The sequence below is a fragment of the Athene noctua genome, chromosome 20, assembly GCF_965140245.1.
Source record: "Athene noctua chromosome 20, bAthNoc1.hap1.1, whole genome shotgun sequence".
Taxonomy (NCBI): domain Eukaryota; kingdom Metazoa; phylum Chordata; class Aves; order Strigiformes; family Strigidae; genus Athene; species Athene noctua.
The window spans coordinates 12280034-12307555 of NC_134056.1; the positions used below are offsets into that span (position 1 = coordinate 12280034).

General features: G+C 53.7%; 1 protein-coding gene across 22 annotated transcripts in view; it reads left to right on the top strand.

Moving 5' to 3' along the window:
• The first annotated feature begins 310 nt into the window (after window positions 1-310).
• Window positions 311-27522, top strand: part of GRIN1 (glutamate ionotropic receptor NMDA type subunit 1) — a 40252-nt gene continuing 13040 nt past the window's right edge. For 10 of the 22 annotated variants that reach the window (XR_012634934.1, XR_012634938.1, XR_012634940.1 and 7 more), the window contains exons 1-18: window positions 311-656; window positions 4125-4259; window positions 11751-11927; window positions 16493-16555; window positions 17315-17415; window positions 17998-18119; window positions 18676-18850; window positions 20335-20479; window positions 20579-20662; window positions 21758-21893; window positions 22230-22300; window positions 22802-22930; window positions 23111-23275; window positions 23726-23844; window positions 24528-24640; window positions 25126-25274; window positions 26063-26220; window positions 26713-26874. Coding sequence is in view for 15 of the 22 variants with exons in the window: in XM_074923990.1 (XP_074780091.1) it covers window positions 399-656; window positions 4125-4259; window positions 11751-11927; window positions 16493-16555; window positions 17315-17415; window positions 17998-18119; window positions 18676-18850; window positions 20335-20479; window positions 20579-20662; window positions 21758-21893; window positions 22230-22300; window positions 22802-22930; window positions 23111-23275; window positions 23726-23844; window positions 24528-24640; window positions 25126-25274; window positions 26063-26220; window positions 26713-26874 (2462 nt within the window). In the remaining 7 variants the exon portion in view is untranslated. The remainder of the gene's footprint in view (window positions 657-4124; window positions 4260-11750; window positions 11928-16492; window positions 16556-17314; window positions 17416-17997; window positions 18120-18675; window positions 18851-20334; window positions 20480-20578; window positions 20663-21757; window positions 21894-22229; window positions 22301-22801; window positions 22931-23110; window positions 23276-23725; window positions 23845-24527; window positions 24641-25125; window positions 25275-26062; window positions 26221-26712; window positions 26875-27522) is intronic. The other 12 variants (XR_012634939.1, XM_074923995.1, XM_074923982.1 and 9 more) reach the window with 4 other exon arrangements.

Below are 27522 nucleotides of genomic sequence, written 5' to 3' on the forward strand. Positions count from 1 at the left end.
CCCCCCCCCCCCCCCCCCCCCCAAACCCCGGGCGACCCGCACGGCGGCGGCAGGACCGCGGGGCAGCGCGTGTGCGCGGGGACCACGGCGGCTTCGGGGGGGATGGGGGGGCAGTGCCGCAGCGCCCGGGGCCGGCGGGGGTCCCGCCCGCGCTCCGCGGGGGCCGGGGGCGGGCCGGGGGGAGGGCGCTGCGGCAGCGCGGGGCTGGCGGCGCGGGAGGAGCCGGCGGCGGGCGGAGCGGCGCGGAGCGGCGCGGAGCGGGCGGTTCAGCACCAGGGAGAGCGCCCCGCGCCGCGCCGCGCCGGGCCGGGCCCCGCATGGGGCCGCGCTGAGCCGGGCGGGCGGCCCCCGGGCGGCGGGGCGCGGGCGGGGGGCCGGCGGGCTCCGGGCCCCCGTGGATGAGCACCATGCGGCTGCTGCTGCTCGCCCTGCTCTTCTCCTCCTCCTTCGCCCGCGCCGGCTGCGACCCCAAGATCGTCAACATCGGCGCGGTGCTGAGCACCAAGAAGCACGAGCAGATCTTCCGCGAGGCGGTGAACCAGGCCAACAAGCGGCACGGCACCTGGAAGCTCCAGCTCAACGCCACCTCGGTCACGCACAAGCCCAACGCCATCCAGATGGCCCTCTCCGTCTGCGAGGACCTCATCTCCAGCCAGGTACCCCGGGCCGGCGACTGCCCCCAACCCCCCCGCCCCCCCCCCCCGCCGCCGCCGCCGCCGCCGGGCACCATCCCGCCCCGCACCCCGCCCCGTGCCCGGAGGTCGCCGAGCCGCCGCGCAGCGACCCCGGCCCCGCGGCGCCCCCCACGGCCGCCCCCCCGGGGCTCGGGGCGGGCAGACCGCGGCGAGCGGGGTCCTGCCCCGGGGAGCCACTGCCCGCATTGCAGCCTTTATGTAAGCGCGGCCGGGCTGCACGCTCCGCCGCACGGGCACCCGCACACACCCCGGGGCGCACACGGACTCACACACGCACCCCGGGGTGCGCACGGGCACCCACACGCTCCCTGGGACGCACATGGGCACCCCCACACACCCCGGGATGCACACAGGCTCACACACACACCCCTCGGGGCACACATGGGCACCCTGCACACACACTGGGGCACATACGGACTCACACACGCACCCCGGGGTGCACACAGGCACCCACACGCTCCCTGGGATGCACATGGGCACCCGCACACACCCCGAGGCATACATGGGCACCCTACACACACCCCGGGGCACACACGGGCTCACACACACACACTCCCTGGGATGCACACAGGCACCCACACACACCCTGGGGCGCACACAGGCTCACGCACATGCAGCGAGTGTGCAGACGTGCCCACCCAACACCATGTATGTGGAGAGCAACATGCATGAACATGCACCAGGGGTGCGGGCGGGCACATGCAGAGCTACGTGTGCACATGCTGCGGGCACACGTGGGCAGCCGCACCCCGTGGGCAGGAGTGGGCATGGGCAGCGCCACGCACGCACACGCACTGTGCGCTCACGTATCGCTGTGGGAACGCCTGTGGGCACACGTGCATTGCCGTGCAAACATGGGCCCACGTAGAACGCTGCATGTCTATGCTCATACCAGTGTGCAAACACACCGGCGTGCACACGCTGGGCCACATGCATCCATGTGCACGCGTGAGCACAGGCTGCACCAGGAACACACACGCATGCTGCCACACAAACACACACACTGTGTGCACTACCAGCACACGCACCCACAGTGTACACACCCCCCCACACACACCCCCAGGACATACACGGAACTGTGCAGCACACCCATCGCACACCGCACCACGGCCTCCGCAGCAGCACCCCAGCACACCCGCTGCTACACGAGACACACACAGTGACAGAGATTGCAGACACGTAGCCGCACTGTGCACACTCTTGCAGGGACGCGGAGCCGTGGGCACGCACGCAGAGCGCGGTGTGCATGCATGCCTGCGCACACAGGCGCAGTGTGCTCCTCCCGCCCGTCTGCGTGGGTCATTCACAGCGCACATGAGGGACCAGCCCGACTCTGCAGCGGCGGTGGGTGCAGTCTGGGTGCCCTGGATGCCCTGGGCAGCCTCTGGCCTGGCCCCTCCGTCTCCCCTGCATGTGCTCTGGGTTCCAAGCCCAGATAACCAGCCCCATTCCCCCCAGTCGGGGCCATTAGGTGGACAGACAGGCAGGTACAAACCCACCCCCACCTCCCACATACCCATAGGCATGCACAAGGACGCACGCACAGGGACAAACACGCACACAAATTGCATGAACACCTGCACTAACACACGCTCATAAATGCGTGTAAGCGCCCAGGCACACACAGCCGGGGAGGGGGGAGCTGCAGGGGCCAGAGGTGCACAGCAGAGGAACAGAGCTGGCACGTTCCCAGCTCAGCTTCCCAGTGTGGAGCTGGAGACACCCCCGGGACTGCTGGCAGAGCCGGGTAGGAAGTGCAGCGCGGGCTGTAAAGGATACCCGCTGCCGGGCAGGGAACAGGGAGAAGGCTCGGTGGGGTCCCTCGCGGAGCCGAGGCTCCATTTAAGCAGCCCGGCTGATGGATGCCTGTGTCCCTGTCACCTCTAGGCCTTGTCCCCACGGCAACCCCCCTCCCCGCCCTGCGCAGGTGCAGGGTTGCAGGCACTGGCACATCCCTGCGTGAGGGGTGGGACATGGGGGGACAGCTAAGAGGGGATGCAGAGGGGGCTGGGGGTGCTGGGGGTGGCCACGCTGTCACACCAAGCAGGGGTTCTCACAGCCCCACGGTCCCAGCATGGGGCTCAGCCACCCACCGTCCTCGCTCGCTCGCTGGCACTGTGCCCAAGGAGGGGGCTGCGAGGCAGAGGAGGGGCTGGGAGCCCACGCGTGCAAAATGGCTCCTGCAGGTCAGCTGCTGTGCAGCGCAGCGCAGCCCTCGCCCCCACACGGCCCAGCCTCTCCTCCAGAGCCTGCTCCTGCCCCAAGGCCCACTGGGTGCATGTCCTTGCCCACCTCTCGTGTCAGTACGGCACCAGGCACCTCTGTCCAGGGCAATTCCACCTCCTCCGGTCACCTCCCCAACCCCTTCTCCAGTAATTCCTCCCTTTTCCCAGGGTGAGGTCTCCAACCCCTGCCCCAGCTCGCTCTGCAGCCTCAGCTTGCTCCCACCCAGCCCCAAGATCTCCCCTCTTCCCACCCAGCCCCCAGATGCCCTTCCCCAGGCATGCTTCACCCTCCTCTCCTGTCCTAGCAAGCTGTCCCTCCAGCCTGGGTGCAGAGCACATCCTGGGGCTTGGGCAGATGCTTGGAGGAAGAAGTGTTATTTCCTCCCAGACATCAAAGTCCTTGCACTGATTCACCCTAGCTGGAGAGCTGTCACCAGCTGGGGACATTCCTTATGTTGTGAAAGGGCATTAGTGTAACAAAGGATCCCCCAGGGATTACCCAGCTCCTTTTCTCTCGGTTTTACAGAAAATAGGATCCTGCTGGAGACCAGAATCGCAGCCCTGTAATAACAGCAGGAGCTTGCCATGATCCTCCTCCCCCATTTCGGTAGAACCCAGATCCCCATCACTCCGGTGTGCTGAGGGCAGATCCCAGCTCCCAGCTCCCACCCCCCCGTGCCCCCCCCCCCCCCCCCCCCGCCCCCCAGTTTTCTCAGTTCTCTGTGTGCTGAGGGCCAGATGGCTGATTTGCTCCCTGGCTCTGCTCTCCTTCTCCTGCTCCCAGTCCCAGCTGACCACTTTGTTTGTAATAGTCCTTGGAGGGGAATTACAACTGAGTATTAAATGTGTGGTTAAAGAAATCGCATTACACAGTGTGACTGTAAGGGAGATGTTTCCCTTTAATCTGTAATCCATGAAAGTTATTAGTTTAGTGAGCAGAGCGGCTGGGCACAGCATTTCCATTAAGATAGAACCCTGAGCAGACCCATCACCTCCGCGCGGGCTGCAGCCCGAGCCATGGCACTGCACCCCTTGATCCCCGGTGCAACCCTTACTTTGCTGGTCCGGATTATTTGAATGCCATTATCGTGTTAACATGGGGCTGTTTAACGTTGCAGAAAAGAAAAGGAAAAAAAAAAAATCACTCTTGATGGCTGATGTGCTCCTGTGAAATAATGTTTGTGTCATGTATCCTGTCCTACAGGTCTATGCAATATTAGTTAGTCACCCTCCTGCTCCCAACGATCACCTAACACCAACACCCGTATCATACACAGCTGGCTTCTACAGGATCCCTGTCATTGGTCTGACAACACGCATGTCTATATATTCTGATAAGGTAACTGATGCATGTTTCTAGTCTAGTACCTCATACATGTGGTGTAAATCAGGAGTGCCCATCAGGAGGGATAATGGTGTCTACACGACCCTGTCTATCTATGTGTCTGTCTGTCTATCCACCCTCTCCAGTTAAACCGGCAGCTCCCTCTCCCTCTCTCCCACATTCCCTGGTACATTATTTTTTCGCAGCTGCCAGTGTTGACCTACATAGTGCCGGATGATTTCTGCAGCGCTTCTCTGCCAGGCTGCTGGGCTCATGGCTCTTCAGCCAAGGCAAAAGCACAAACTAGCTCCTGCCCCGATCACTAGTGACAGCCGGGGGATCCTGGGTGCTCCCTGGGTGTGAGGGGGCTGTGGAGGGGCAGGAGGATCCTAGTGCAGCCTGTTCATCGGGCAGGAACTCTCTGGGGCTTTAAGATTGCCTGATTGTGTTCACTTCTCTGGGTTTATATGGTGTTGGTAGAGGACATAATAGAATTGACTAACAAGTTATCCCGAGGCTTTAAATGACATTCAGTCTAGCCAGCGCTCAAGAAAGAGGTTCAGATTCCAGTGTCTTAAACCACTCTCTGCCTGTGGAAAAAGAGAGACTTCCAGGCTGGATGACATCCTCCATGTGCAGGGGCTGGGGGCCGTGCCCTCTCCTGGGCAGTGAGGTGCTGCCCTGGCCAGCTCCTCCATCTTGCAAAGACACTTGGGGATTAGTTTTTAAAAAAGGAGGAGCTGAGCAGAGCCTGACAGATCACATGCCACTGCAGCCTCGGTGGAGGTTTTCACCAAAGTGCATGAGTTTAGGGGGTGAGATCAGGCCCATTTCGAAGCACGAATCGGCCTTTGCTTGGAAAATGTGAATATTCACAAATGCAAATGTTCAGTGCAAAAATAGTCACTCCGCCTACATGCTAAATGAAGTCAAATTTCAGGAGGGAGGAGCAGAGGCTCCCAGCAATGCAGCCGGCAGGACTGCTTGACTGAAGCACCAGCAGGTCTTGGCATCTCCCACTGAGTAAAACCACGGTAGGACAAGCAGCAAGCCAAGACCACGGCAGTGACAGCAACAGTGGCTGCCAGGGGCTGGGGACCTGCACGCCCTGGAAGGGTCCTGTCAGGCACTGTTAGAAGGAAATGGTTGATAACAGAGCTGTCAGACTGAGGGGGAGGGCAGGCAGTAGGTATAAAATTTGCAGGGAGAATTTGGTTCGTGATGCCATGGGCAGGAGATCGGTCCGATCAGCAATGTCACCAAGAGGGGCCATGTCACAATGCACACAGTGGCGGGGAGAGGAGACCCTGCCTGCTGTCAGTCCAGCTTCATCTCAGCAGAGCCATGCTCACCAAAGCTAACTGGCCACCTTTTCCCAGCATGACCTTGTGCTGATTTGTGTGCTCAGGCTGAGGGGGTGGGAGCTTCCTCAGCAGACTCTGCTTCAGCCATTTTTTTCCTATTTAAAACATGTTTTGTGCGAAAGTGGCTCATAAAAACTACATGGCTCACTTCAAAGCTGGAGAAGTAACCTACTGCGGCAGTGGCAACTCACTGCAGTGGCAGGGAGATGCTCCCCACAGAATATTTGGGGGCGTTGGGCAGGTGCAGGGCTGTGGGGTTCACATGCCTGTTCACATGACTCAGCAGGGAGGCCACACTGCAGGTCTCAGCCCTCCAAGCACTCCTGCCTTGACTGCCATGCTCAGCCTCCTTCCCACCAAGGCATCCAGGGGCTGGAGGACTTCGAGCTCTCTGCAGAGAGGGGAGTTGCAGGCAGGAGATGGGCCAAAGGCAGAGACTGAGTGGTTAGAGGAGCAAGGACACTGAATAGGAGCTGGAGGGGACAGCAAAGATGGGAGGGGAGTGGAGTGGAGGACAGCAGAGCAAAGGGCCGTGAAGGCATGGGACAGGACAGTGCAAGGCGCTGCACACCCATGCAGGACAGGCTGGCTGGTGCAACACAAGGCCATTCAGCTGGTTCCCTTTTTGGTTTCCAGTGATCAACTTCCCTTTTTTTTTTTTTTTTTTTTTTAATTCAGGAAATTATATCTTTCAGTTTAGTTTCTATGGAAACAAGCTTGTAAGATCACTTTGTGTGTATGCCCCTGATTGGTTTTGAAGGCATCAGCCAATTTTAGCTAAATTTTAAATGGGGTTGAAGTCTCAGAGTTAATTATGGTCCTCCCAAGGCTAAGCTGCTGGGGAGAGAAAAGTGTGGGCCTCAGCACAGACAGGTTTGCCCACTACTGCTTGATGCTCTCAGAGCATCTCCAGTCGAGCACAGCGGTCCACAAACTGTAGTCAGTCTTTCAACAAAGATAGCCCACAGAAAGAAAGCTTTATTGCTCCCAGTATTCAAAGAACTATTTGTTCTAGAAAGGTACTGCAGCTATCAAGCTATCAGGCTGAGCACTCTGGCTTGGCAAGCTTTGTTTGGCCTCTTTGTGTCTACATCTTATGAAATCATTACCTGTTTCTTCACCGAGATCCTCATGTCATTCAGCACAGTCCTGCCTGCATGGTGAGGGGGTCTCTGAAGTCAGAATCACCTCTGAGGTGAGCAGGGAGCTGCAGGAGGAGAGAGGAGGGTGTCACAGTAAAGGCAGCAGAATGATAGCCATTGCTGTAGTGTCTATCTCCATGGAGAGCTCTTCATGGACTGCTCATGGACTGAGCATTGCAAAAATCATGCTCTGACCTTCTCATGCTGGGTCCCCTGAACAGACAGGCTATTGCTTTAGTGTTTTTGTTCCCCATGTGTCATTGGAAGTATTTATATCTCCTTTACATCTCAGCTGAAAAAATGAGATGACATTGGTGTCTTGACAATATGAGAAATATGAAATGACACTGAGATCATTGAGAACATTGCTCATGGGGAAATGCACAGCTCAAGAGTCGGGAAGGTCTGGTGCCGTTCATCACCACCATGTGGGACACCCCTATGTGATGGGGATGAAGGGACATGCCAGGTGCCCCGAGGTGCTGAGCCCCACACTAATCCCTCGTTGGAGAGGGAGTGCAGTGGAGGAACGAGGGTGGCTCTTAACTGATACCTGCTCTGCTGCTGAAAGAGGTGGAAAATGGAGTTTAGTCATTCTGCACTTGGAGAGACATTTCAATGTCTAGCAGCTCGTCCTGGTAGTTGAAATGAGCTCTGTCTCTCCCTTTCTCCCTCTCTCTCCAGCCTGGGCCTGGGGATGGCTTTTCCCTCTGGTTCCTTGTCTCAGTATAACCACTCCATGCCCTCCCGGGGGTTACTGCTCTCTGTGAGGGGTATTTTTATTACTGGTCTCACTGTCAGACAACCTTCAGGAGAAACTGTATTAGTCAGCATGGGAAGCTGCACTGAAAGTGGGGAGAAAAGGGATTCCCTTCGACCGAGATCAGGGTCAGGACTGTCACTCACACCTGCAAGAAGTGACTGGAGAGGCTGGTTAACATAATGAGATGTTTGCCCTGGGAATGGGTTTCACAGCCCCCGCTGACCACACAGCCCTCATCAGGGGTGGCCTGCAGTGTGTCAGAGCAGATGAGGGGCTCTGAGCACTGAAGCCTGTGCTGACGGCAGTGGTGGAGCCCACTCATCCCAGCGGAGGAGAGCTTTTCACAGGGTCTCTGGATTCAAGCTGAGAGAAGGACAGAGCACACCCACCACTCCACAAGGCTGCTGCGGTGCTGGGCCATTTCCCAGAGGCTGGCAAGTCCTCTCCTCCATGCACTGCAGGGAAAGGCAGACGATGCATTTGTGCCTGAGCTCCCCAGGTGTCTGCCCCACTAAAACCCTTCCCAGCACATGTCTAAGCTATTGCAGAGTTATCTCATCTCCCTCCCACATCCACAGCTATCACATGGGGCAGTGGGCAGCGGCTCTCTGATGGGGCTCAGCGCCCTGTCTGCTGGCTGGCGAGCAGGCTGGGCAGAGCAGGGGACAGAGCAGCCAGGCTCCTTCCATGGAGACACTGACCAAAGCTTCTTTTTTGTACCCAGCTGATGATTTTTGCTAAATTATCAGCAGCTTTATGTATTTGGATCTCTGTCAATCTCTTTGAAACTGCCCAGACAGCTCAGTTTTGGAGTGCATTTCTAGGAAGGGGACTGACCACACGATCTCCATAGATAATGAAACAAAAGCACATTGTTTCCTCAAGCCTGTAGGAAACATTACTCTGCCAGCCATGGGCCATGAGCTGTGATGAGGCCTTAGGCAGATAGAGGTAAAGAAGATAGAAATCCTTTCACCCATGGACCTGTACAGGTCCTCATGTGGACACACACGCGCTGCCTGGTGGCCCCACAGCCCTGCCTGCACACTCCCTGTACATGTGCACGTCCCCTACATACAGAAATTCCATCAGTGGGCACCCACAGGTGCCCCCTGCCCCAGGCATGCCGTGGCCATGTGCAGACTGTTTGTGCACGGCCATCCAAGCACCCAAGCATGTTCCCTGCCTGGGTACATGCACACTCACGCTTTGTGTGTGTGTACGCTCACATTTATGCATACACAGAGTCCTTACTTTCACACATACACACACACCCCCTCACCCCCATGATCTACTCAAACTCGGCTTCTCTTCGTATGTACTCATATCAACCACATCAGTACCACTAATAATTTGCAGTTCCTAAGAGTCCTGACCCAGCACATGTCCTCAGCCTCATAAGCACACTCGCTCCCAGTCCCATGGGTTTCTGCCACTGGAAGCCTGGATTCCTTCCCAACCTGTATTACTTTTTGCAGAAACAGAATTAAGTGCGGAAGCACAGGGCTGAACACTCAGGTTTCGGTGGAAATATAGGGAGGTATTGCAGAAAGCCGCTCCTTGACTCGGGGTTGCTGTCAGCAATTCCCACGCTCACATCCCAACCCTCCCAGCAGGCAGCAGGCACACTCGGAGGAGAGCAAATTATATGAATCCTGCAAAGCATCTTAAAAAGGCAAACTGCTGACATGTAATTAGGAGCATTTTTTTCTGTATGCCTGATCTGAGGGGAGCGGAGCAGTACATCGGGGACAGTGCTGATGAGCAGTGCAGCTGAAATGGATGTACAGTTGTCTCACATAGGCTGTGTTAAAAAATCAGGCCTTTATAACAGTAATTTGCCTTAAACTGTGCTAATTATGATGCCTAAATCACTAGATCCACATGCGTTCCGTTATGGCCCCATGTGTCCATGGGCTGCTTGGCCCAGGAAAGCTCTGTGCTGGGTTTCAGAGGGATTTGCCAGAGACCTGTGAGAAGTCACCGCATACGCTGTGATAGGGGTTACCAAATCACACACAACCTGATTCCCAACCACCTCTGCACATCACAAGTTGGACTTGTTAACCTTTGGGGGAGTCTACTTTCATCTTTCTGCTGATCTTTGGGCCCTGCAGAGAAGTTCAGGAGTTCCAGGTGCTTCAAAAGCTGAGCAGTGCGAGTGCTTACCCTGAAATCTGGACTCAGCATTTGTGATTTGTTCTTCTTCATTATCCTATTTAAGAACTACAGTTCTGTAATCTGAGATCTGAGACATCATCACAGCAAGTCTATGGCTCTTTTGATGCCACCTCAGAAAGCAAATTTGCCTGAACTGTTAAACTAAGTTGTTCTCCAATGACTTTGCAGTACAATTTTTTCATCTGAAACTAGTGATAGGTTACGATAGGTTAAGAAAGCCACAATCAGTTTAAACAGTATTTTTGAAAGCTAGTTGGGAAACTAGAAAATAATTTGATGCAGTATATTGAAATTTCAAAGATGTTTTAATTTCAAAAAAGGGACTGAAATAATTTTGTTAGCATTTTGATTTTTTTTAGCCTATATTTTTCTGCCTTTTTTTTTTTTTTTTTTTTTTACTATTAGCTATTCTGGGTTTTTTTCATTTCTTTCCTCTCCTCTGACTTTTTTTCCATTTCCATTTTAATTTTTCCTGGATTTCCTTGAAATGTTTAAAAATGCTCAAGGATCTTGTGTGCCCCTGGCCCAAGCTGTGCATCTGGACCTGGAAATCCCTGGGCATCTCTGCTGACTCCAGAGAGAGATTGAGCACCGTGTTGGTGTGGAGACCATAGCTGTCCTTCCATTGTTTGTCCCTTTGGGGCTTCTTCCTGATTCTGTTGCTCAGCACTGGGCTTGTGGGGTGAGCTGCTTTTCTCCTGCTCTTCATGTAATTGGGAAGGTTTGTATCAGTCATACAAAACTGCAGCTCTGAGATTCTTGTTATGGGTCTCCTGGTTCATTTCCTCCTTTGATTAAGCATCCACAGTTCTTCTCAGTCCCTTCAGTAATTAGGAAATGATACCGGTACTTTGGTATTTTTGCTGCTGCCTCTGTCATTTCTGTGTTTTGGGCTACAGCAGCAGAACAGAACCGTCTCAGTACAGAGAGACCTGACCATGACAGGGATTTTTAATTATTTTCTATATTTTGCATGGTTTGGTTTGACTTTATCACCATGTCGAGGGTGAGGAAAAGGCATTATCTGGTCTGCCTCTTCCTCCTGAGCAGAACCATGGTGGCCATGATGTCTTTTCCCTTCCAGTGTGAATTACTTGGGCCCATTCAGGACTATTTCTGACCCGTGCTGGGTCCAGCCTCTGGATGAGCAAGTCTGGACAAGCCCTGTTTGGTCCAGAGGCCCATCTCAACCTTAAAGAAAGAAGTATTATGGTGCTTTCTTTTTTTGTTCTCTCCTTTTCCTTTTGCCGCCTCCCTCCAGCATGTAGGTGGTTTGTCAAGGAGCATCCATGCTGAGCATAAGCACTTTCATTTTCTAATATTTGACTCTAGGGCATTTTGGAAAAGCTGCATTTTTCAAAACCTCTCTGTCAGCTACAGCTTTTGGTCCAATTGTTCCCCTAAGAGTGCTGTACTTAATTAGGCTGGAATTGCTATTGCTCAATCATCCAACCATGATGATGTCTTTAACCAAATTGGATGGGTTAGCCGGGACATGGGTCCAGAGCTGCATCCTCCTGTGTGCTCTGCAGAACAGGCTGACCTAGAAACAGCCAAACAGCATATTATAAAACTGCTTTTCTGAACTTCTCTTGTGACAAATAACTAATATATCTGCGTGTACCTGCAACTGCTCCTTGTCACTCTCTAAAGGGAATTAATTTTCTTTTTGATGTCCATTGGTAAGTAATATTTTCAAAAAGTCAAGAGGAAAGGCTATATTTGCACTGAATGTTGCTGACAGTTCATTGCTGCATAGGCTTTTCTTCACCATGAATTTACAGACCACAAAGGAAAAAGCTCTCTTTGCCATGCACTGGATTGACCAGAGAGGTACAAAATCATAGCCAGGGTTTAGTTCCAGTCAGAAGAAAGAAGTGCAGGTCCCAGAGCCTAGGTCTACCAAAAGTGCCACCCAGACGTCTACCAAAGATTGCTGCTCTGCCTCTTTGGCCCTGCGATCCCAGCCCTGTCCCTGCACACCTTCCCGGTCCCCGAGATGCACCCTGGCTGAAAACCCAACCGGTCTATGTTGAGCTCTTGTTCTTCCTTTCAGAGCATCCACCTGTCCTTTTTGCGCACAGTCCCACCATACTCTCACCAGGCCAACGTCTGGTTTGAGATGATGAGAGTCTTCAACTGGAATCACGTCATCCTGATAGTCAGTGACGACCATGAAGGTCGTGCTGCACAAAAGAAGCTGGAGACCCTCTTGGAGGAGAGAGAGTCCAAGGTCAGTTCCTGAACATTGTCTTGTAGCTTTGTTTAAGCAACAACAACAAAACTAGAAGTCTTGGGCTGTTGTATGTATGTAGATTTCTGTATGTAAAACACCTTTTCTTTCCATTGTAACATGGCTAACATGCTTAAAGCATCAACAGTGTCTGACTAGTACCTGACAGAACTTTGTACTTTATTCATTTCACTTGCTTTGCCATGGTCAAAATCTCCTACATGTAAATCGACTACAAAATGAAGGGAAGGATAACCTGGAGCTCTGCAAATGCCTCGCCCAAGATTCCCACCTAAGGAGAGGACCAGTCGCTCAGCTTAGGGAAGCACCTGCCCCACTACAGCCACCCAGGGGCCAGGCAGACCCAGCAGTGCCAAACCAACCCCGAAAAGCAGCTTCTGAATTGGCTAAATGGAGCTCACCTTAGTGGCTTAGGAGGGGCAAGGGCAGCCGGTGCATTGATGCACGGAGGTATAATGCACCCTCTCTATAAAGCTGTCAGCTCTGCGGCGGCAGGCTGACGCCCCCGTTCCCATCTCCATTGAAGCACATGCCAAACGCTGCTTTCCTGACACCTCATGCTGTTACGAGAGGGTGGTTGCGGCTGGCGGGAGCAGCTTTATCGAGGAGGTGCACTGCACCTGCACTCAGGGCCACGCAGGGGAGCAGGGAGGGAGGCAGGGGAGGTCCCCGAGCCTTCTAGAAATTCAGGAGGACTACCATAGGCCTGCTGCTGTTGAGTAAAAGGACTGAGCAAGGGTTCAAGAACAAGCAGGGAAGGAGAACACAGGGAGCCATTCAGCTGCAGTGCTTCAAAGGCAGGCGCCTGTCTGGAAGGCAAGGAACCACCTCCTGCCCGACAGGGTGAAGTCCCAGCACGTCCTCTTGCCCAGAGCAGGGTGAGGTCCCCTTAGGGTGGGCAGAGCCCGAGCTCATTTCCAAGTCTCCAGCAGCGTCAGGGCAGGCACCCATTCCTGGCTGTTCCCTCCTGGGCAGGGACAAGCACCTGCTCTTCTCCAGCCCCACCAGCAGCTGCTGGACATTTGGCAGTTGGCTGTTGAGGAGATGTGGCCGTAGACCCTTCTTGTGCTGAGTTGGAGGCTGAGCTGAGAGACCAGAGAGAGCAGCCTGTCACTGCTCTTCATCACCTCTCGTCAAGCCACTGGAGGAACAACTGGTGCAGGGGCGTGGGCTGGCACGAGCCACACTGACCAACAGGCTTTTGTTTTTGGCAGTGGTTTCCAAGAAGTTTCATCCTTGCTGCATCCTGGGCCATCGTGAGACACTGGTGTGGCACCAACCATGGTGGGATCCTCCTGCCTCCAAAGGCAGCTTCCCGCTGGGTGACAGTGGGCCAGTATTTCTTTCCAAAACCTCTTCCCAGCACAATGTCCCTCACCCAGGGAGAGCTGTGGAAAGGTTGTTCCCACTGTCAGTCTGTTGTTCCTTTCCTTGCATCTTTTGATTTCCACTTTCTGTTTTCCTGCAGCTCCCGTGCACCCCCTTTTGCCACTCCCTCTCATGCCTCCACTCCCTGCTTGCTCCATGCAATGCTTCCAGGCACAGGGTGTATTTCTTCTTCAGCCTGCCCATCCTACAGGAAAGCCTTTGAGATCTGGGGCTTGAAAGATGGGGAGGGAGGGTCTGTCCTCAGACCTGTCCCACATTTGCACTGCATCTACAACATGTCTTGGTGTCTCCTGGCAGCCATTGGGCTACTGCAAAAGCCTTGGCTGTCCTCCAGCCTGAGACATGTGCTCTGTGATGGTAGGTCACCTTGTCTTCCCTTTGGGGTGTGCCACCACATCTTGTTTCTTTTTCCTTTGAGGAGATTATTCTGGTCAACTGACTGGTCTGACTGGTCTTGAAGGTGGTAGATACCCACGTTGGGGCTTTTCTGTCTTCCTCAATCTCTTCTGCTGTCTAATTGCTCTTCTAATCACTGGTGTGCTGACTCTCTTCATGCCATCATGTAGTACCCTGGACCCTTCCCCAACCTCCTCAAGGGCAGCCTGGGCCTTGGGGAGGCAGCAGGCAGGAGACCTGCTCTCAACCTCTTCAAGGCTTCTGTCACAGCCCCTGAGGACCTGGGGGACCTGCTATGGGTCAGAGACTCACCCGCCAACCTGAGCTCTTGGATATGAGCATAGCTTGTTCCCTGGAGTCTGCGCCGGCGCTGGATGTCACTCTGGCACCCTTGAGTGGATTTGCACTTCAAGCAGGCATTCGGAGCCCAGCACTCGGGCCAGGTTGGCCAGCCCTGGCACACCCCATGTGCTGGCCTTATCTTAGGTCTCTCTGCAGTAACTCTCAGCCTGGAGCTACTGCTCATCCCAGCACAACTCTGCTCATTCATATGGGCAGGCCACCATGGCACCAAGGATGCTCGGGTACAGGAGGGAGTGCCAGATGCTGTGAAAATCAGTCTGTCCAAGTCAGAGGTGGAAGATCCCTGGTGTGTGGCTCCCTTTCTCTGGGACAGTGACATTCATGAAAGGGATAAATTTTTGAGTGAGTGCTGGAGAACATGATGGAAGGTGAATTTTGAATTTGTGGGTCCCTGTGTGAAACACAGGCTGAGCAGTAGGGAAGGGCTGCAGGACCACATGGAAAAAATGGGAAAGAGAGGAGACATTACTGGTCTAGTTCTGGCTATAGGGATAGTGACAAAGAAAGGCAGACGTGATCAGGTGCCATCAGGTCCAGCTTTTCCACACCCAAGACTCTGCTGCATTTTGCTGACCAGTTTGGTTCAAGGTGCCAGCACATCCCAGGCACACATGGCAATTCGTGGCTAGAGGCTGCAAGATGGATGACGAAGTTTCTGGCTAAATTGACAGTGGTTGAGGAGAAGTGGCCAATATCTCATCACTGGAGAATATTCATGCTGTCCTGCTGCAGCTCTGCTCTCCTTGGAGGCAGTTGTTACTCCAGGTCTCAAGTGTGATCTGGGCAGACTCTAAGAAGCCATTGCAGAAATCTTCACCGTGGACATCATCAGAAATGAAGGCAGACCTGGGCTCCAAGCAGATTTTGCCTCCTCAGATACTTTTCCTTGCAAGGACCCAACTTCTTTGAGCAATGAAAAACCTGTCATGCTGTGTCCAAGGAGAAGAAAAGAAAGATCATACAGCTGCACAGAAAGGACACCTGGCAATATGTTCTGCCAAAGACTGTTCTGAGTGCTCAGGAAGAGGCAAGCTATTTAGTTTGGAAAGCAAGATGCAGAGATAAAACCTGGATGCCTAAGGAACAACCTGGGAACATGAACCCTTGCATTACAGGGATGCAGAGGGTTGGGCTCTTGGCAGGATCAGTTGCCATTGCCATAAGATGCTGCAAACTGGAGATCAGAATAAATCTGTGTCCCATAACCCCATACACACAGATCAGGGATGCCCAGCTGGGGTGGGATGGGGCCAAGAAGAAGAGGTTGGACTATGTTCCACCAAAACCTGCCAAGCACTATCTTGCAGGCGCTATCGGGTTGATGTTATTGGCCTGACCACAGGGACTGCTCCCAGGAAGATCCGTGGGGCTCTGTGCATGCTGCTGCAGGGTCAAGGTTCCTGAGAGCAGAGGAGGCTTGCTCCCAGGAGAGGAAACCTCCAGAAGTAGGGTTCATACCCCTGACTCCTTCGGGGCCAAGCAGAAGTGGCTCAGGCAGGAGACAAGGGATGGAGCAGACTCTCTGCTCCACTCTGTTATCTGCAGGATCAGTGCATGCTGAGCCACCTGCCCCTAGTTCAGGTGTGATGCTCAAGCCAGCAGCATGGAGACCACCGAGCAGTGAACCCCACTAGCCAAACGTAGGGTCAGGATATGGGCATCGTGGTCTCCAGCAGCTGCACCTCCCAAGGTCACCTGTGTGCCGCAGAGCCAAGAGGTGCCCTCGGCCCTCCCCAAGCACCAGGTAAAAGCTGCAATGTCATCCCATGATCACCATTGCTTCATATCGCCACGCTTTGAGCCAACACGGGACATAGAGAGCTTTTCTTTCTCTTTTGGATGGCAACAATGCTCCAAAAATCTGCTCCCTCCTTGCAGGGGGTGAGAAGTTCAGCTGAGACACCTCACTTGCTGTGAACTTTCTTAGGGTGAACAGGATTGTAATGACAATAGTGACGGTAGCAATGCTAATACTCTTAACTGTAACAGTTTGCGTTTATCCAGCACTTTCCGTACACAGCATTTTGTCCTTTACTTCCACAGTAATTCCATGGAAATCCCATCACTTAGGCCCTTAGAGATGCGTAGATTGTTTCTGAGTTTAAAAAATTTCTTGCTGAAGAATTCCCCAGTCCCACAAGGGAAATGCAACTGCATCGCAACAGCTGTGACACTCAGGCTTGCTCTAACCGATACGGCTTTGCACCGTGACGCTCCCGTGAGAGCTGAGGCACTCTCTCCTGATAGTGGTTTTTGCGAGCTCCAGCGTTATAGAGACCCTTTAGCAAACAGTGGAGGAGGAGGTGGATGTTGGATTGCTTTACTACACGTCATTTTCAACTGTTTATAATATTCTTCTGTGTCTACATATTTTCTCTGTGCACATTATTCATCAGAGTAAAAAAAGGAACTATGAAAACCTCGACCAACTTTCCTATGACAACAAGCGAGGACCCAAGGTATATATGCATGGAAATGCACGCCGCCCACCAACCTAACTAGCAAATGAAAAATAGCCACAGCCACCAGAAAAATAAAAAAGAAAAAAAAATAAAAAAGAGAAAGAGAAAAAAAGAAAAGAAAAGAAAGAAAAAAAAAGATCCATGACTATGTTTCTTGGTAGCACGTTTTTATGTTGAGATAGTTTGGTTTGGACTTGAGAATGGAAACCTAGCCAGCTGACCCTGGAAGGATTTCTTTTTGAAACATGCATGTGAACCAGTAATTAACTTGCAAGTTTTTTGTTTTTTTTTGAAAAGTTGAACCAACCCCCTTTCCTCCCCAAAGGAAACGGTTCCTTGGTGTAAGTTGCTCACTTTTACTCCCAAAGGTTAACCCTGTGCAATATGGTTTTTTTCATTTCCCATGTTTTTGAAAAACAACTCTCGTTTGAGTTTTCAATTGCATTTCAAAGCCTTTTTCTCTTTCCTGTACAATGCACGCCTCTTTTTGGGTCTTGATTGACTTCAGTTTGCATGCACAGTGCAAAAAAAAAAAAAAAAAAAAAAAAAACAAACAACCAAAAAGCCAAAGAGAAAGGAAGGAAGGAAAGAAAGAAAAGAAAGAAAAGAAAAAAGAAAAAAATAGCTATAACCAACCTTATTTGGCAGACTTTTGTACAGTTTAATGAATTCTCTTGACCCTTTTCTAGATAGCATGGCTCTCACAAGCAGTCCTGGGTCTCCCACACTAACCACCTTTGCTCACACTAATCACAGGCTGAGAAAGTGCTTCAGTTTGACCCTGGAACCAAAAACGTGACATCACTGCTGCTGGAGGCTAAGGAGCTGGAGGCGCGCGTCATCATCCTTTCTGCCAGGTAAGGCAGAGCCACCCCTTCCCCTCCCTACTGTGATTTCCTCACTCTCCCCTTTGCAGTGCTGCTGAGCACTGGAGTCCATGCAGAATATGGGGCTTGTTGTCCTTTCAAGGAACATGAGAGAAAACCCATAAAGCCCCACGTTCCAGGCAGGCGGTGAATGCTGTGTTGTGCATGCTGTTGGCCAGGGAGCTTGCAGTCATGAGCATGGTTGAGATGCCTGGCTGTCCTGCAAAGTGTGAGCAGCTGCAGAAGCAGCAATAGCTACTCAAGATGTATCCTGATCCACCTGTGAAGGAGGGGAGTCTTATTGCCCCGGGGCCTATAGATGGTGAGTGATAAGGAATGGGCCAGATCTGTGGATGCTCAGCAGTGCTGGGTGCTGTGGGATTAGATGAAGCTGAGAGAAACGTTCCCATTGCATCAAGGAATTAGCCTTTGCCCAGGAGAGCCAGTTATCAGAGGAAGGGTACCTGGGGATGTGTTTTCCTTGGTGCTGCCACCCCCTTGGGATCTGACACAGGAGAAGAGGGGCCATCCGGCAGCCGAAGCCGCATTGCCGTTCCCTTCTTTTCGTTGCAGTGAGGATGATGCGGCCACGGTGTACAGATCAGCAGCTATGCTCAATATGACAGGCTCCGGCTACGTGTGGCTGGTGGGGGAACGGGAGATATCGGGCAATGCCCTGCGTTACGCCCCTGATGGTAGGCACCCGCCGGAGGCACGCGTCCCTCTGTCAGCCAGGCTCAGAGGAGCCTGCTCGGAGCTGAGATGGGTGGCACCTGCCCTCCTGGGGACCCCTTGGGCTGGGAGAACACGATGCCATGGTGGTCCCAAACGAGTGGAGGGTCCCACACGTTGCTTTCCACTCCCTTTACCCACACAGGGAGACAACAGTCCAGCAGCCTTGGCCATGCTGCCATGCCCCAAATCCAGTTCACTGGGGCTTTGCCAGCTGACCATCACGTGGGGAAAAGGCTTGGGCCATGCAATGGGGATGGAGCACAGGGCGTCAGCGGTCCATGTAGCTGTCCCCAGTCCCCCTCCAGCAGGCAGGACGGTGCCAGCCCCAGCACCACTGCAGCCATTTCTCCTGCCTGCCCCTGCCTGAAGCTCAGGCATCTCCCCAACTCCATCCAAGGGATCCTCACCCCATAACCATGTGCTTGGTGGTCCCCAGGCCCTGTGCATGGGAGTAGCATTGGAGCAGCAAGCGTGCCCCGGGGTGCTGACCTGCCTCCTCCTCTCTACTCGTGGCAGGCGTGATCGGTTTGCAGCTCATCAATGGGAAGAATGAGTCAGCCCACATCAGTGACGCTGTTGCGGTGGTGGCCCAGGCTGTGCACGACTTGTTTGAGAAGGAGAATATCACAGACCCACCACGGGGCTGTGTGGGCAACACCAACATCTGGAAGACAGGACCCCTTTTCAAGAGGTATTTGAGAAAGGGTCCTGCTGGAGGGAGCAGAGGACCTGCTGGGGGAGAGCTGGAAAAGGTGGGAGCATGTGAAAAAGGTGCAGGAGCGCAACATGGTAGCTTTGTTCAGAGTATCTGTCATTAAAGCTTTGGGGCATGTGTCATAGGACTGCTTGGACTCTCCTTCATGGTTTGTATGTGAGGGCTACATCTCTCCTAGAAAACTAGCCAGGGCATGGGCTCAAGCACTGGCCCCCAGTTTGTCCAGGCTGTTTTAGGCATCATCTTGGTGCCTGTCACCAATTCAGGCAATGCTTGTGCAGCTGGGACCAGTGTGGGCAGGGAGCTACTCTAGGAGGAAGAGATCCGAGGACCATGATCTCCTCTAGTCCAGATCTTAATTCTGTGGGTTGAAGAGAGGAGAAAGGGGATTTTCTGCCAAATGAGGGTGGGAGGATATTTCTGTCAAATTGGAGCTCAGTGCTGTGGACATGTTTCTTGCTGAACATTTCAGGGCTGCAGCATGGATCAGCTGTGGTTTTGGGTGGTAGGATCTCAGCAGATCAGAGCATGCGCATGCTGGATCCTGCTGCTGTGGGCAGTGTGATCGGCAGATGCTGCATGCACTTCCCAGAACCCAATCTTTGTGCCACGTGGGGTTTTGTGCTGCGTCACTGCAGATGCTGGAGCCACAAGGGCCTCTTCTGCAGGCTGGGTCTTGATAAAGCAGCAATTATCTTTACATCAGGGCTCCCTGTGTAGGAGGGCTGCTCTCCTCAGTGCACAACCTGGCACCAGGATGTTGCATTTGGCAGCGGGATGTTGTGCCGGGGGTTGCTCTCTGCAGACATGGTCATGGTGTCTGTGGGATGCCCTTTCTGTCGATCTGTGTTCTGGTGAACATGGGACCTGACAAGCCTGAAGATTATTTTAGAAAAATTTCTGGCATCATCTGCAGTGACACAATCTTTGGCATGAGTTATTCAAAGTTGTTCTCTGAGGTGCAGGGCAAGTGGCTCAGGCAATTCTTCTGTGTCTTCACTACTGTCTTTTGAGGATTTGGGAGGGCTGGTTCTCCCCTTGGTGGTGTATGTGCATGTCTGAGGCCCTACACAGACTGTAATGGGCTGGTGCCAGATGGAAGCACCATGAGCAGTGACATGGACACAGCTCCCAGGGGACCCCCCAGAGGAAGATGTCCTCGGGTGCTGTGGGACAGGTCATTCCTTAAGGGAATGGGACTGATCTGGTGAAAAACAAGGGGCAATGACAACAGATACAGTAGTGCAACAATCGAGAAGGGGGGGGTAACCCAGGTATCCCCCCCAGGAGGGGATAACCACAGGTCTGTGAACAGACCATAGGTAGCCTTGACTGGACTTCTATAGGGTAGTGAGCATATGGCAGGCAACCAAGAAAAACCATTTGCCTGATGCCTTCTTAGGTGTCCCTATGGCCACAGCAAGTTTTCTAGGTTGGCCTCGTTCTCTTTCTCTCCATAGGGTGTTGATGTCCTCCAAGTACTCAGAGGGTGTCACTGGACGGGTAGAGTTCAACGAGGATGGGGACAGGAAGTTTGCCAACTACAGCATCATGAACCTGCAGAATCGGAAACTGGTTCAAGTTGGGATTTACAACGGCAGCCATGTACATACAGGCCTGGACAGGTTGGGTAGGAGGGGTGTGTGTGCTGGGGTATCTACCTATGGCCTCACGTCTATCTCCTTCCTCTGGGACTGATCACAGGTCTTGACCAACGACCGGAAGATTATCTGGCCAGGAGGAGAAACCGAGAAACCTCAAGGCTATCAGATGTCGACCAAGTTGAAGGTAACAGCAAATGGCATTAGGGGGTGGCAGGTCTTTTCAGCTCTCTGCATGCAGGGCTGTGGCTTTATCTGCCTCCCACTTCCACTGCTCCATCTGCAGCTGTCATCAGTATTTGAAAACCCAGGGCACCTGCCATCTCAGAGAGGATATAGCAGAACAACTTAGAGAAGGTACGGGAGGGTGTTCAGAGCTAGAGCACAACTTCCAGCTGGACACAAACTAGATAAGGTGGCAGGCATCCTTTGGTTTGGAGAGGGATATCTGGAAAGGGGATATGAGAGAGAACAGTAGAAAAGGGATGAAGGGTTAAGTGTTCACCATTCCTCATGGCTTGGGAGCCAGAGGGCACCCAGAACAGGTTTGCAGGAAATACAAGTACAGGCTCCTTTGGCCAAGGCATTGTTCCGTTCTGGAGACTGCTGCTGCTAGACAGTGCAGAGGTCATAAGGAAACAGGTTCAAGAGGAGATTTAACAAGCCTACGGAGGGTGGGTGGGCTGGTGACTGCAATGTTGGGCTTGGGAAATCCCTGAAGAGCTGATGGCCAGAAGCTGAAGGTGACACTGGAAAAAGGTCCCTCCACTCTTGTTTTGCTTCTCATCCCATTCGCTTAAGTGTAGCCCAGCAGCCACTTTAGTGACTGGATCCTGGGCAGGCTAGTCTTACCAGTATGACTGTTCCATTGTCCTACTGTTCAAATCACACATTCCCAGGGGCAGTGAGCCCTTATTCCTGCAGAGGTGGTGCAGATGCATTGGGATGCTGCTTTGCTGAAAAGGTCCAGGGCAGGACTAAAATATCTGCATTAGCTTGAGGCAGTATGACAGTGTTTGGAGCACCATTCAGGGCACTAATCCTGACTATGTGGTGGCTCTCATCAGTCTGCTGTTAGGGAGATGGGTGTTAAAGTCTTTGAGGCTGAGGTGAAAGTGCCACACAAAAGAGGATGCCGATATGGCTGTTCCTCATCTTGGGTGAAGCAAATGTTCCCCCTGCCAAAGCCAGGTCCTGCTGCTGGGCTGAGGGGTCTCCACCCAGGAGAACATGGCTCTGGAGGGGAACTAAGACAAGTGGGAGTTCATGCTTTGCCTCGCAGATTGTGACAATCCACCAAGAGCCCTTTGTGTATGTGAAGCCCACGCAAGCAGATGGGACATGCAGGGAGGAATTCACCATCAATGGAGATCCTGTGAAAAAAGTCTTTTGCACTGGACCCAACGAGACCATCCCAGGTAACTCAGTCTGGTTGTGAGCGCAGTGGCTCCCCCAGCCTTCCCAGCTGGCGAAAACTCCTGTCCAAAGAAGGGTCCCCAGGGACTCATACAGGAGGCCCAGAGGATGAGGAGCAGAAAGCTGACAGCACATTCAGCCCCTAAGTGCCCCCTGTCAGCTCAGCCCCACAGTAGTGCTGTGCAGTAACTGGGAACTGGAATTCAGGGTTTTGACCCCAAAAGATGGCTTTCCCACTGTCTCTCTCCTGGGTGGGCTCCAGGGCTGTTCTGGGGGATTGCATCCCATGTTTCTGTCTCCTGACATGTTCCAATTCTCTTTGCCTTGATCTCAAGCAGAAGTGAGAACCCTGAAGTACACCAGCACCTGCTGCACTGGTACTAACACCAGTTTCACACCATTTTATAATGGAAAGTCTGTTTCAGTATTAGGTGTGAGCACCTGGTGGGGTGTGTGAACTGCTTAGCAATGCCAGGCTTGCCCAAATCCACGTGAAATGCATCCCCTTGGCCCATCACACTTTCCTGTGCACAACTCCCCCTTGCCAGCCCCGAGTTGTGTCCTGTGCTGTGTTCAACCTGATGGATTCATGTTAGCCTTCCTCCAGCACAGCCTGCATGCACCAAGCCCTCTCTGTCCCCTGCAGTGGGTCTCAGCACCAACTCTCAGCACACCTCACTGGGACACAGCTAATGAATGAGACCCCTTTGCTCCCACCTTGACAGCACCCATTGGTGATGGAGGCAGCGGGAGAGGGTGGTCAAGGACCCTGCCTGAACGATATGATCACATCTGATGTGAAACCAGAGCCATGCAGGTGGCTGCTCTAGCGGGGGACAGCCATGGATCCTGCATGGGGTCCCTGGCAAAGGGCTGCCTCCGCTCATCCCCCCATTTTCTCCCACCTGCAGGCCGCCCCACTGTGGCACTGTGCTGCTACGGCTTCTGCATCGACCTGCTCATCCGGCTGGCAGGGGTGATGAACTTCACCTACGAGGTTCACCTGGTGGCTGATGGTAAATTTGGTACACAAGAGCGGGTGAGTTTGGGCAGCCTGTGATACCTCTTTGCCTGTATCATGTGTTGAAGCCTCCCCAGGCCCTTCTCTGATGCAGGAGTGGGAGGGCAGCGCAAGGTGCCTGCCACGTGTGTGAGGGTCCTGGCTGGTGGGCTTCAGGTGCCAGGGCAGTGGGCTGATCCTGCACTGGCTTGCTGGCAGGTTAACAACAGCAACAAGAAGGAGTGGAACGGGATGATGGGGGAGCTGCTGAGCGGCCAAGCAGACATGATTGTGGCTCCTCTCACCATCAACAACGAGCGGGCACAGTACATTGAGTTCTCCAAGCCCTTCAAGTACCAGGGCCTCACCATCCTTGTGAAGAAGGTATGGGCTGGGATGGGATGTTTTGTAGAACAGGGTACGTGCCCTTTGCTCCCCAGCTTGCAGACACCTGCCATGTCTGCACCATGCCCACCCTGCCCAGGCTGCACCCCTGCCCACCCCAGGGCAGCCGCGGGAAATCCCAGCCTTTGCAGTGGGATGCCAGCCTCCAGGCTGCTGGTTTTGATGCTGGGTCTTGCTTCAGCCACAGAATCACAGAATCATTCAGGTTGGAAAAGACCCTCGGGATCATCGAGTCCAACCATCAGCCTGACTCTACAAAGTTCTCCCCTACACCACATCCCCCCACAGCTCATCCAAACCACCCTGAGCCTTCCTGTGTAACAGCAGGAGGAGCTCAGATCAGGACAGGGGCCCTTGTGAGTCGAGCCAGGTAGGCAAGGTGCAGGCGTGATGGGTGCCAGTGCTGTTCACCTCTCTTCTGTGTGCTAGGAAATCCCTCGCAGCACCTTGGACTCATTCATGCAGCCTTTCCAGAGCACACTTTGGCTGCTGGTGGGGCTGTCTGTGCACGTGGTGGCAGTGATGTTGTACCTCTTAGACCGGTTCAGGTAAGTGTGCTTTGGGTCACCCAAGGGCTGGGTGGGACAGGGAGGTGCTCCTGGGAACTGTCCCCTGGATCCCTGCAGTGTCTTGCTCAGGCACAGCCCTGCAGCCCTTTGGGAGGCTGTCACAGGAGCTGGGCCTAGGCCCCTGGCCTCTCTGCCTGCTGCTAAACTGGGAGATATGGATATGTGTGGTACCCAGCACCTGGATATGTGGGAATATGCCTGTCAAACCAGGTGCCATGCTGGTGCCTGACCAAGGGGACTGTCAGTTCCTGTACTCCGAGTTAGTCCCCTTCCTTGGCCCCAAGGCAGCTCCTCTGAAGGACAGGGAGCCTGTCCTCACCTTAGCCCTGTGCCCAGAGGCTTTTGCAGTTAATCTGTGTTGCAGTGAGAGACCCGTGAGCTGGCCAGGATCAGGTGATCCCCCCGGCCCAGAGAGAAGCGTGATGGCACCAGTACCAGTGTGAGGCAGACAGGGTTGCAGATCAGCAGAGGGGACATGCAAGGCAGTGGGATATGAGGGATGAAGAGCAAGGTGGGATATGAGGTGTGAAGAGCTGTTTGGTACACAAGGCACAGTCTTTAGGGATGAGTGATGTCGAGGGGTATCAGGACACTTAGGGCACAGTGGAGAGCCCTGGGAACCGTGATAGGGGTTATGAGAAAAGCTCTGTCTTGTTTTACAGTCCATTTGGCCGGTTCAAAGTAAACAGTGAGGAGGAGGAGGAAGATGCCCTGACCCTCTCCTCAGCCATGTGGTTCTCCTGGGGAGTCCTGCTGAACTCTGGCATCGGAGAAGGTGCGTCACAGCACACAGTGGGACTGCCCTGCAGCCCCAGCCCTGAGCTGGTGGGGACACTGGGGTGGGGGAGAAGCCCATGCCCTCCTCCACTGCCTCCCTCTGTGGCAGGGCTGATGTCCTGGGGAGATCTCATCCCCTGAGCCTTCCCTGGAGCAGGCTTGTAGGAGGTTCGGTGATGCTGGGAGTGCAGACCATCCTGCCACTCCTCACCATCAGTGATGGGAAATGGGTCTTTCTTGGACTGCTTCTTCTGCCCAGGGTTACCCAACCACTCAGGGTGAGACATATTGTGCCCTAGAAAGAGCTGGGTTTTTCTTGGTTTGAGCAGTGCAAAAGCTCCTTTTGCACTTGATGGCACAGCTGCCATCAGAGCAGACGGTGCACATCTGCAGCTGCCATTGGTCTCATGAGGGATGGACACAGCTTTGGTGACTAAGTCAAGCCCTTGTCATGCCAGTCTGATCTTGCCTCTCTCCCTCCAGGTGCTCCCCGGAGTTTCTCTGCTCGTATTCTTGGCATGGTGTGGGCTGGCTTTGCTATGATCATTGTGGCTTCATACACTGCCAACCTGGCAGCCTTCCTGGTGTTAGACCGGCCTGAGGAGAGAATTACAGGCATTAATGACCCCAGGGTAATGACCCCTTGCTTGCTTTTCCTTTCCCTGTCCACTTCTGGGCAGAGATGCAGGAGATGCCTCCAGTGGGCATCCTCTGGTTCATCTAATGGACTTGTAGTACCCAGAGCCCTGCTTTAACATGGCTGTGGGTCTGTGCCAGAAGGTCAAGCCCTGGGTAGCTCTGCCTGGGGCTGTTGCTGGTGGGTCTGAGCCCTTGTGCTGGGTGGGAATGGACAGACACAGGGAGGGCTCAGTAGGAAAAGAACTTGTCTAGAAATAGAAAGTACCCAGCCAAACTGCCTGCCAGTTCCTGGAGAGCCTGCACTAACCAATGAGGAAACAATTCATTATGGATGAGTTATAACTAATGAAATTGTCCCTGCGGTGCAGTCAATACTCTCAACAGATACCAGCATGCCTCAAACCCATTTTCTGCTCTGGCAAGGACACAGCCACAGCTTATCAGCTCAGACACACAGGAATGTACCCCACAGCAGCGCTGACTCACAGCTTCCCACACTCTGCTGCATCCTCTGCCCATGGGACTTCCAGCCCCATGGCATCCACAGGCCTCCTGCCTCCTCAGTGCCAGGGTGATCCTGTCCCATAGCATCCCCTGCCCCACCACCATGGTCCCAGAGCATCCACTGCCCCATGGCATCTTCAGCTCTGCTGAGGAGATCAAGGTCTTCTTTGGGAAACAGATCACTGAAGAGATGAGAAATAAGGAAACACAGCTTTGGGGTAAGCCAGTTTGGTTGGTGAAGGACAGAAGAAATAGGAGCCCTGACCTTGCCTTTCAGCTGCGCAACCCCTCTGATAAGTTCATCTACGCCACAGTGAAGCAGAGCTCAGTGGACATCTACTTCCGACGGCAGGTGGAGCTGAGCACCATGTACCGGCATATGGAGAAGCACAACTATGAGAGCGCTGCCGAAGCCATCCAGGCAGTGAGGGACAAGTGAGTGGGGCCAGCACCCTGCCTGGCCGTTCTGGGAAGAGTTTGGGGGAACTGCAGTTTTGTGGAGCAAGCAGGGCCGGTGCAAACCTGCAGGGAGCTTCAGTCAAAGCATTGCTTGATGGGACCTGCCCAGTTGGTGCTGGGTGGGATCTTCCTAGTTCTAGTGTGTATGAGGTCTCTGGATGAAGAGCACAAGGTCTGCATGGGGAAAGGCACAGCTGGAGCCCTTGCCCTGGTCATGGTCTCCCATATCTGGTCTCTGCACTTCCTTCTGTGCAAGGCTGGGTGACTTCAAATCCCATGTAAACCCCTCACACTCTTCCTCCAAAATTTTGCCAAGCCCTTTGCCTCAAGGCAGCACAATCCTGCTGAGAGAAGAGTGATGCTAATCAGTGCTTAAATTAGGTCTGGGAGCACCCTCGCTGCTCCCACAGTGACTGCAGACAAGCTGGGCTGCCCAACCTTACCTGTCTGTTCTCTCTCGCTGTCTAGCAAGCTCCACGCCTTCATCTGGGACTCAGCGGTGCTGGAGTTCGAAGCCTCCCAGAAGTGTGACCTGGTGACAACGGGGGAGCTTTTCTTTCGTTCCGGCTTTGGGATTGGGATGCGCAAGGACAGTCCGTGGAAGCAGAACGTCTCCCTGGCCATCCTCAAGTCCGTACACAGCCGTCGTCATGGGGCTGGCCCCAAATGCTGCATGTGTTAGCACGCAAGTAGCCTCATGCCAGGCACTGCCACCCCCACCCTCCAAACCCTCTGCAGGGAGAGGGACTCCGGGGGCTACTGTGTCACTCCTGATGAAGGGGATGTGCCTGAGTGACCACAGTCTCAGCTCCAGCTTGCAGGGCTGGGGGAGCAGCACAGGACTTGTGGGAGGGAAGAGCAGAGCAGCGGTGGCCACAGGGAGGGAGCAGGAGCCACACTAGGCCACAGGAGCAGAGGCAAAGCTGGCAGAGAGCAGCCCGGGGGCCATGCAGCACCAGGTCCTTGTGACCAGGGCCAGGCTGCAGCAACAGGCAGGGGTGCTGGCGTTCTCCCACTTCTCCCTGTGAGCTCAACCTGGTCAACAGCATTGCACTGCCCTGGCTTCATCTTCTAGGGGGTTTTCTTTCAACTCTGGCTATTCCTGTCAGACAAAGATATGTCAGGACCAGGGTCTGATGAGTCCAACTAAGGCTTTTATACCAGCATTAGCCTGCAGTGTGGGGTGCCACAAGTCAATGTGATATTATGGGTAAAAAGAGATTTCCTCATATGTTTGGAAATGCCACACTTGTTGCAGACAGAGGAATGTGGTGATGA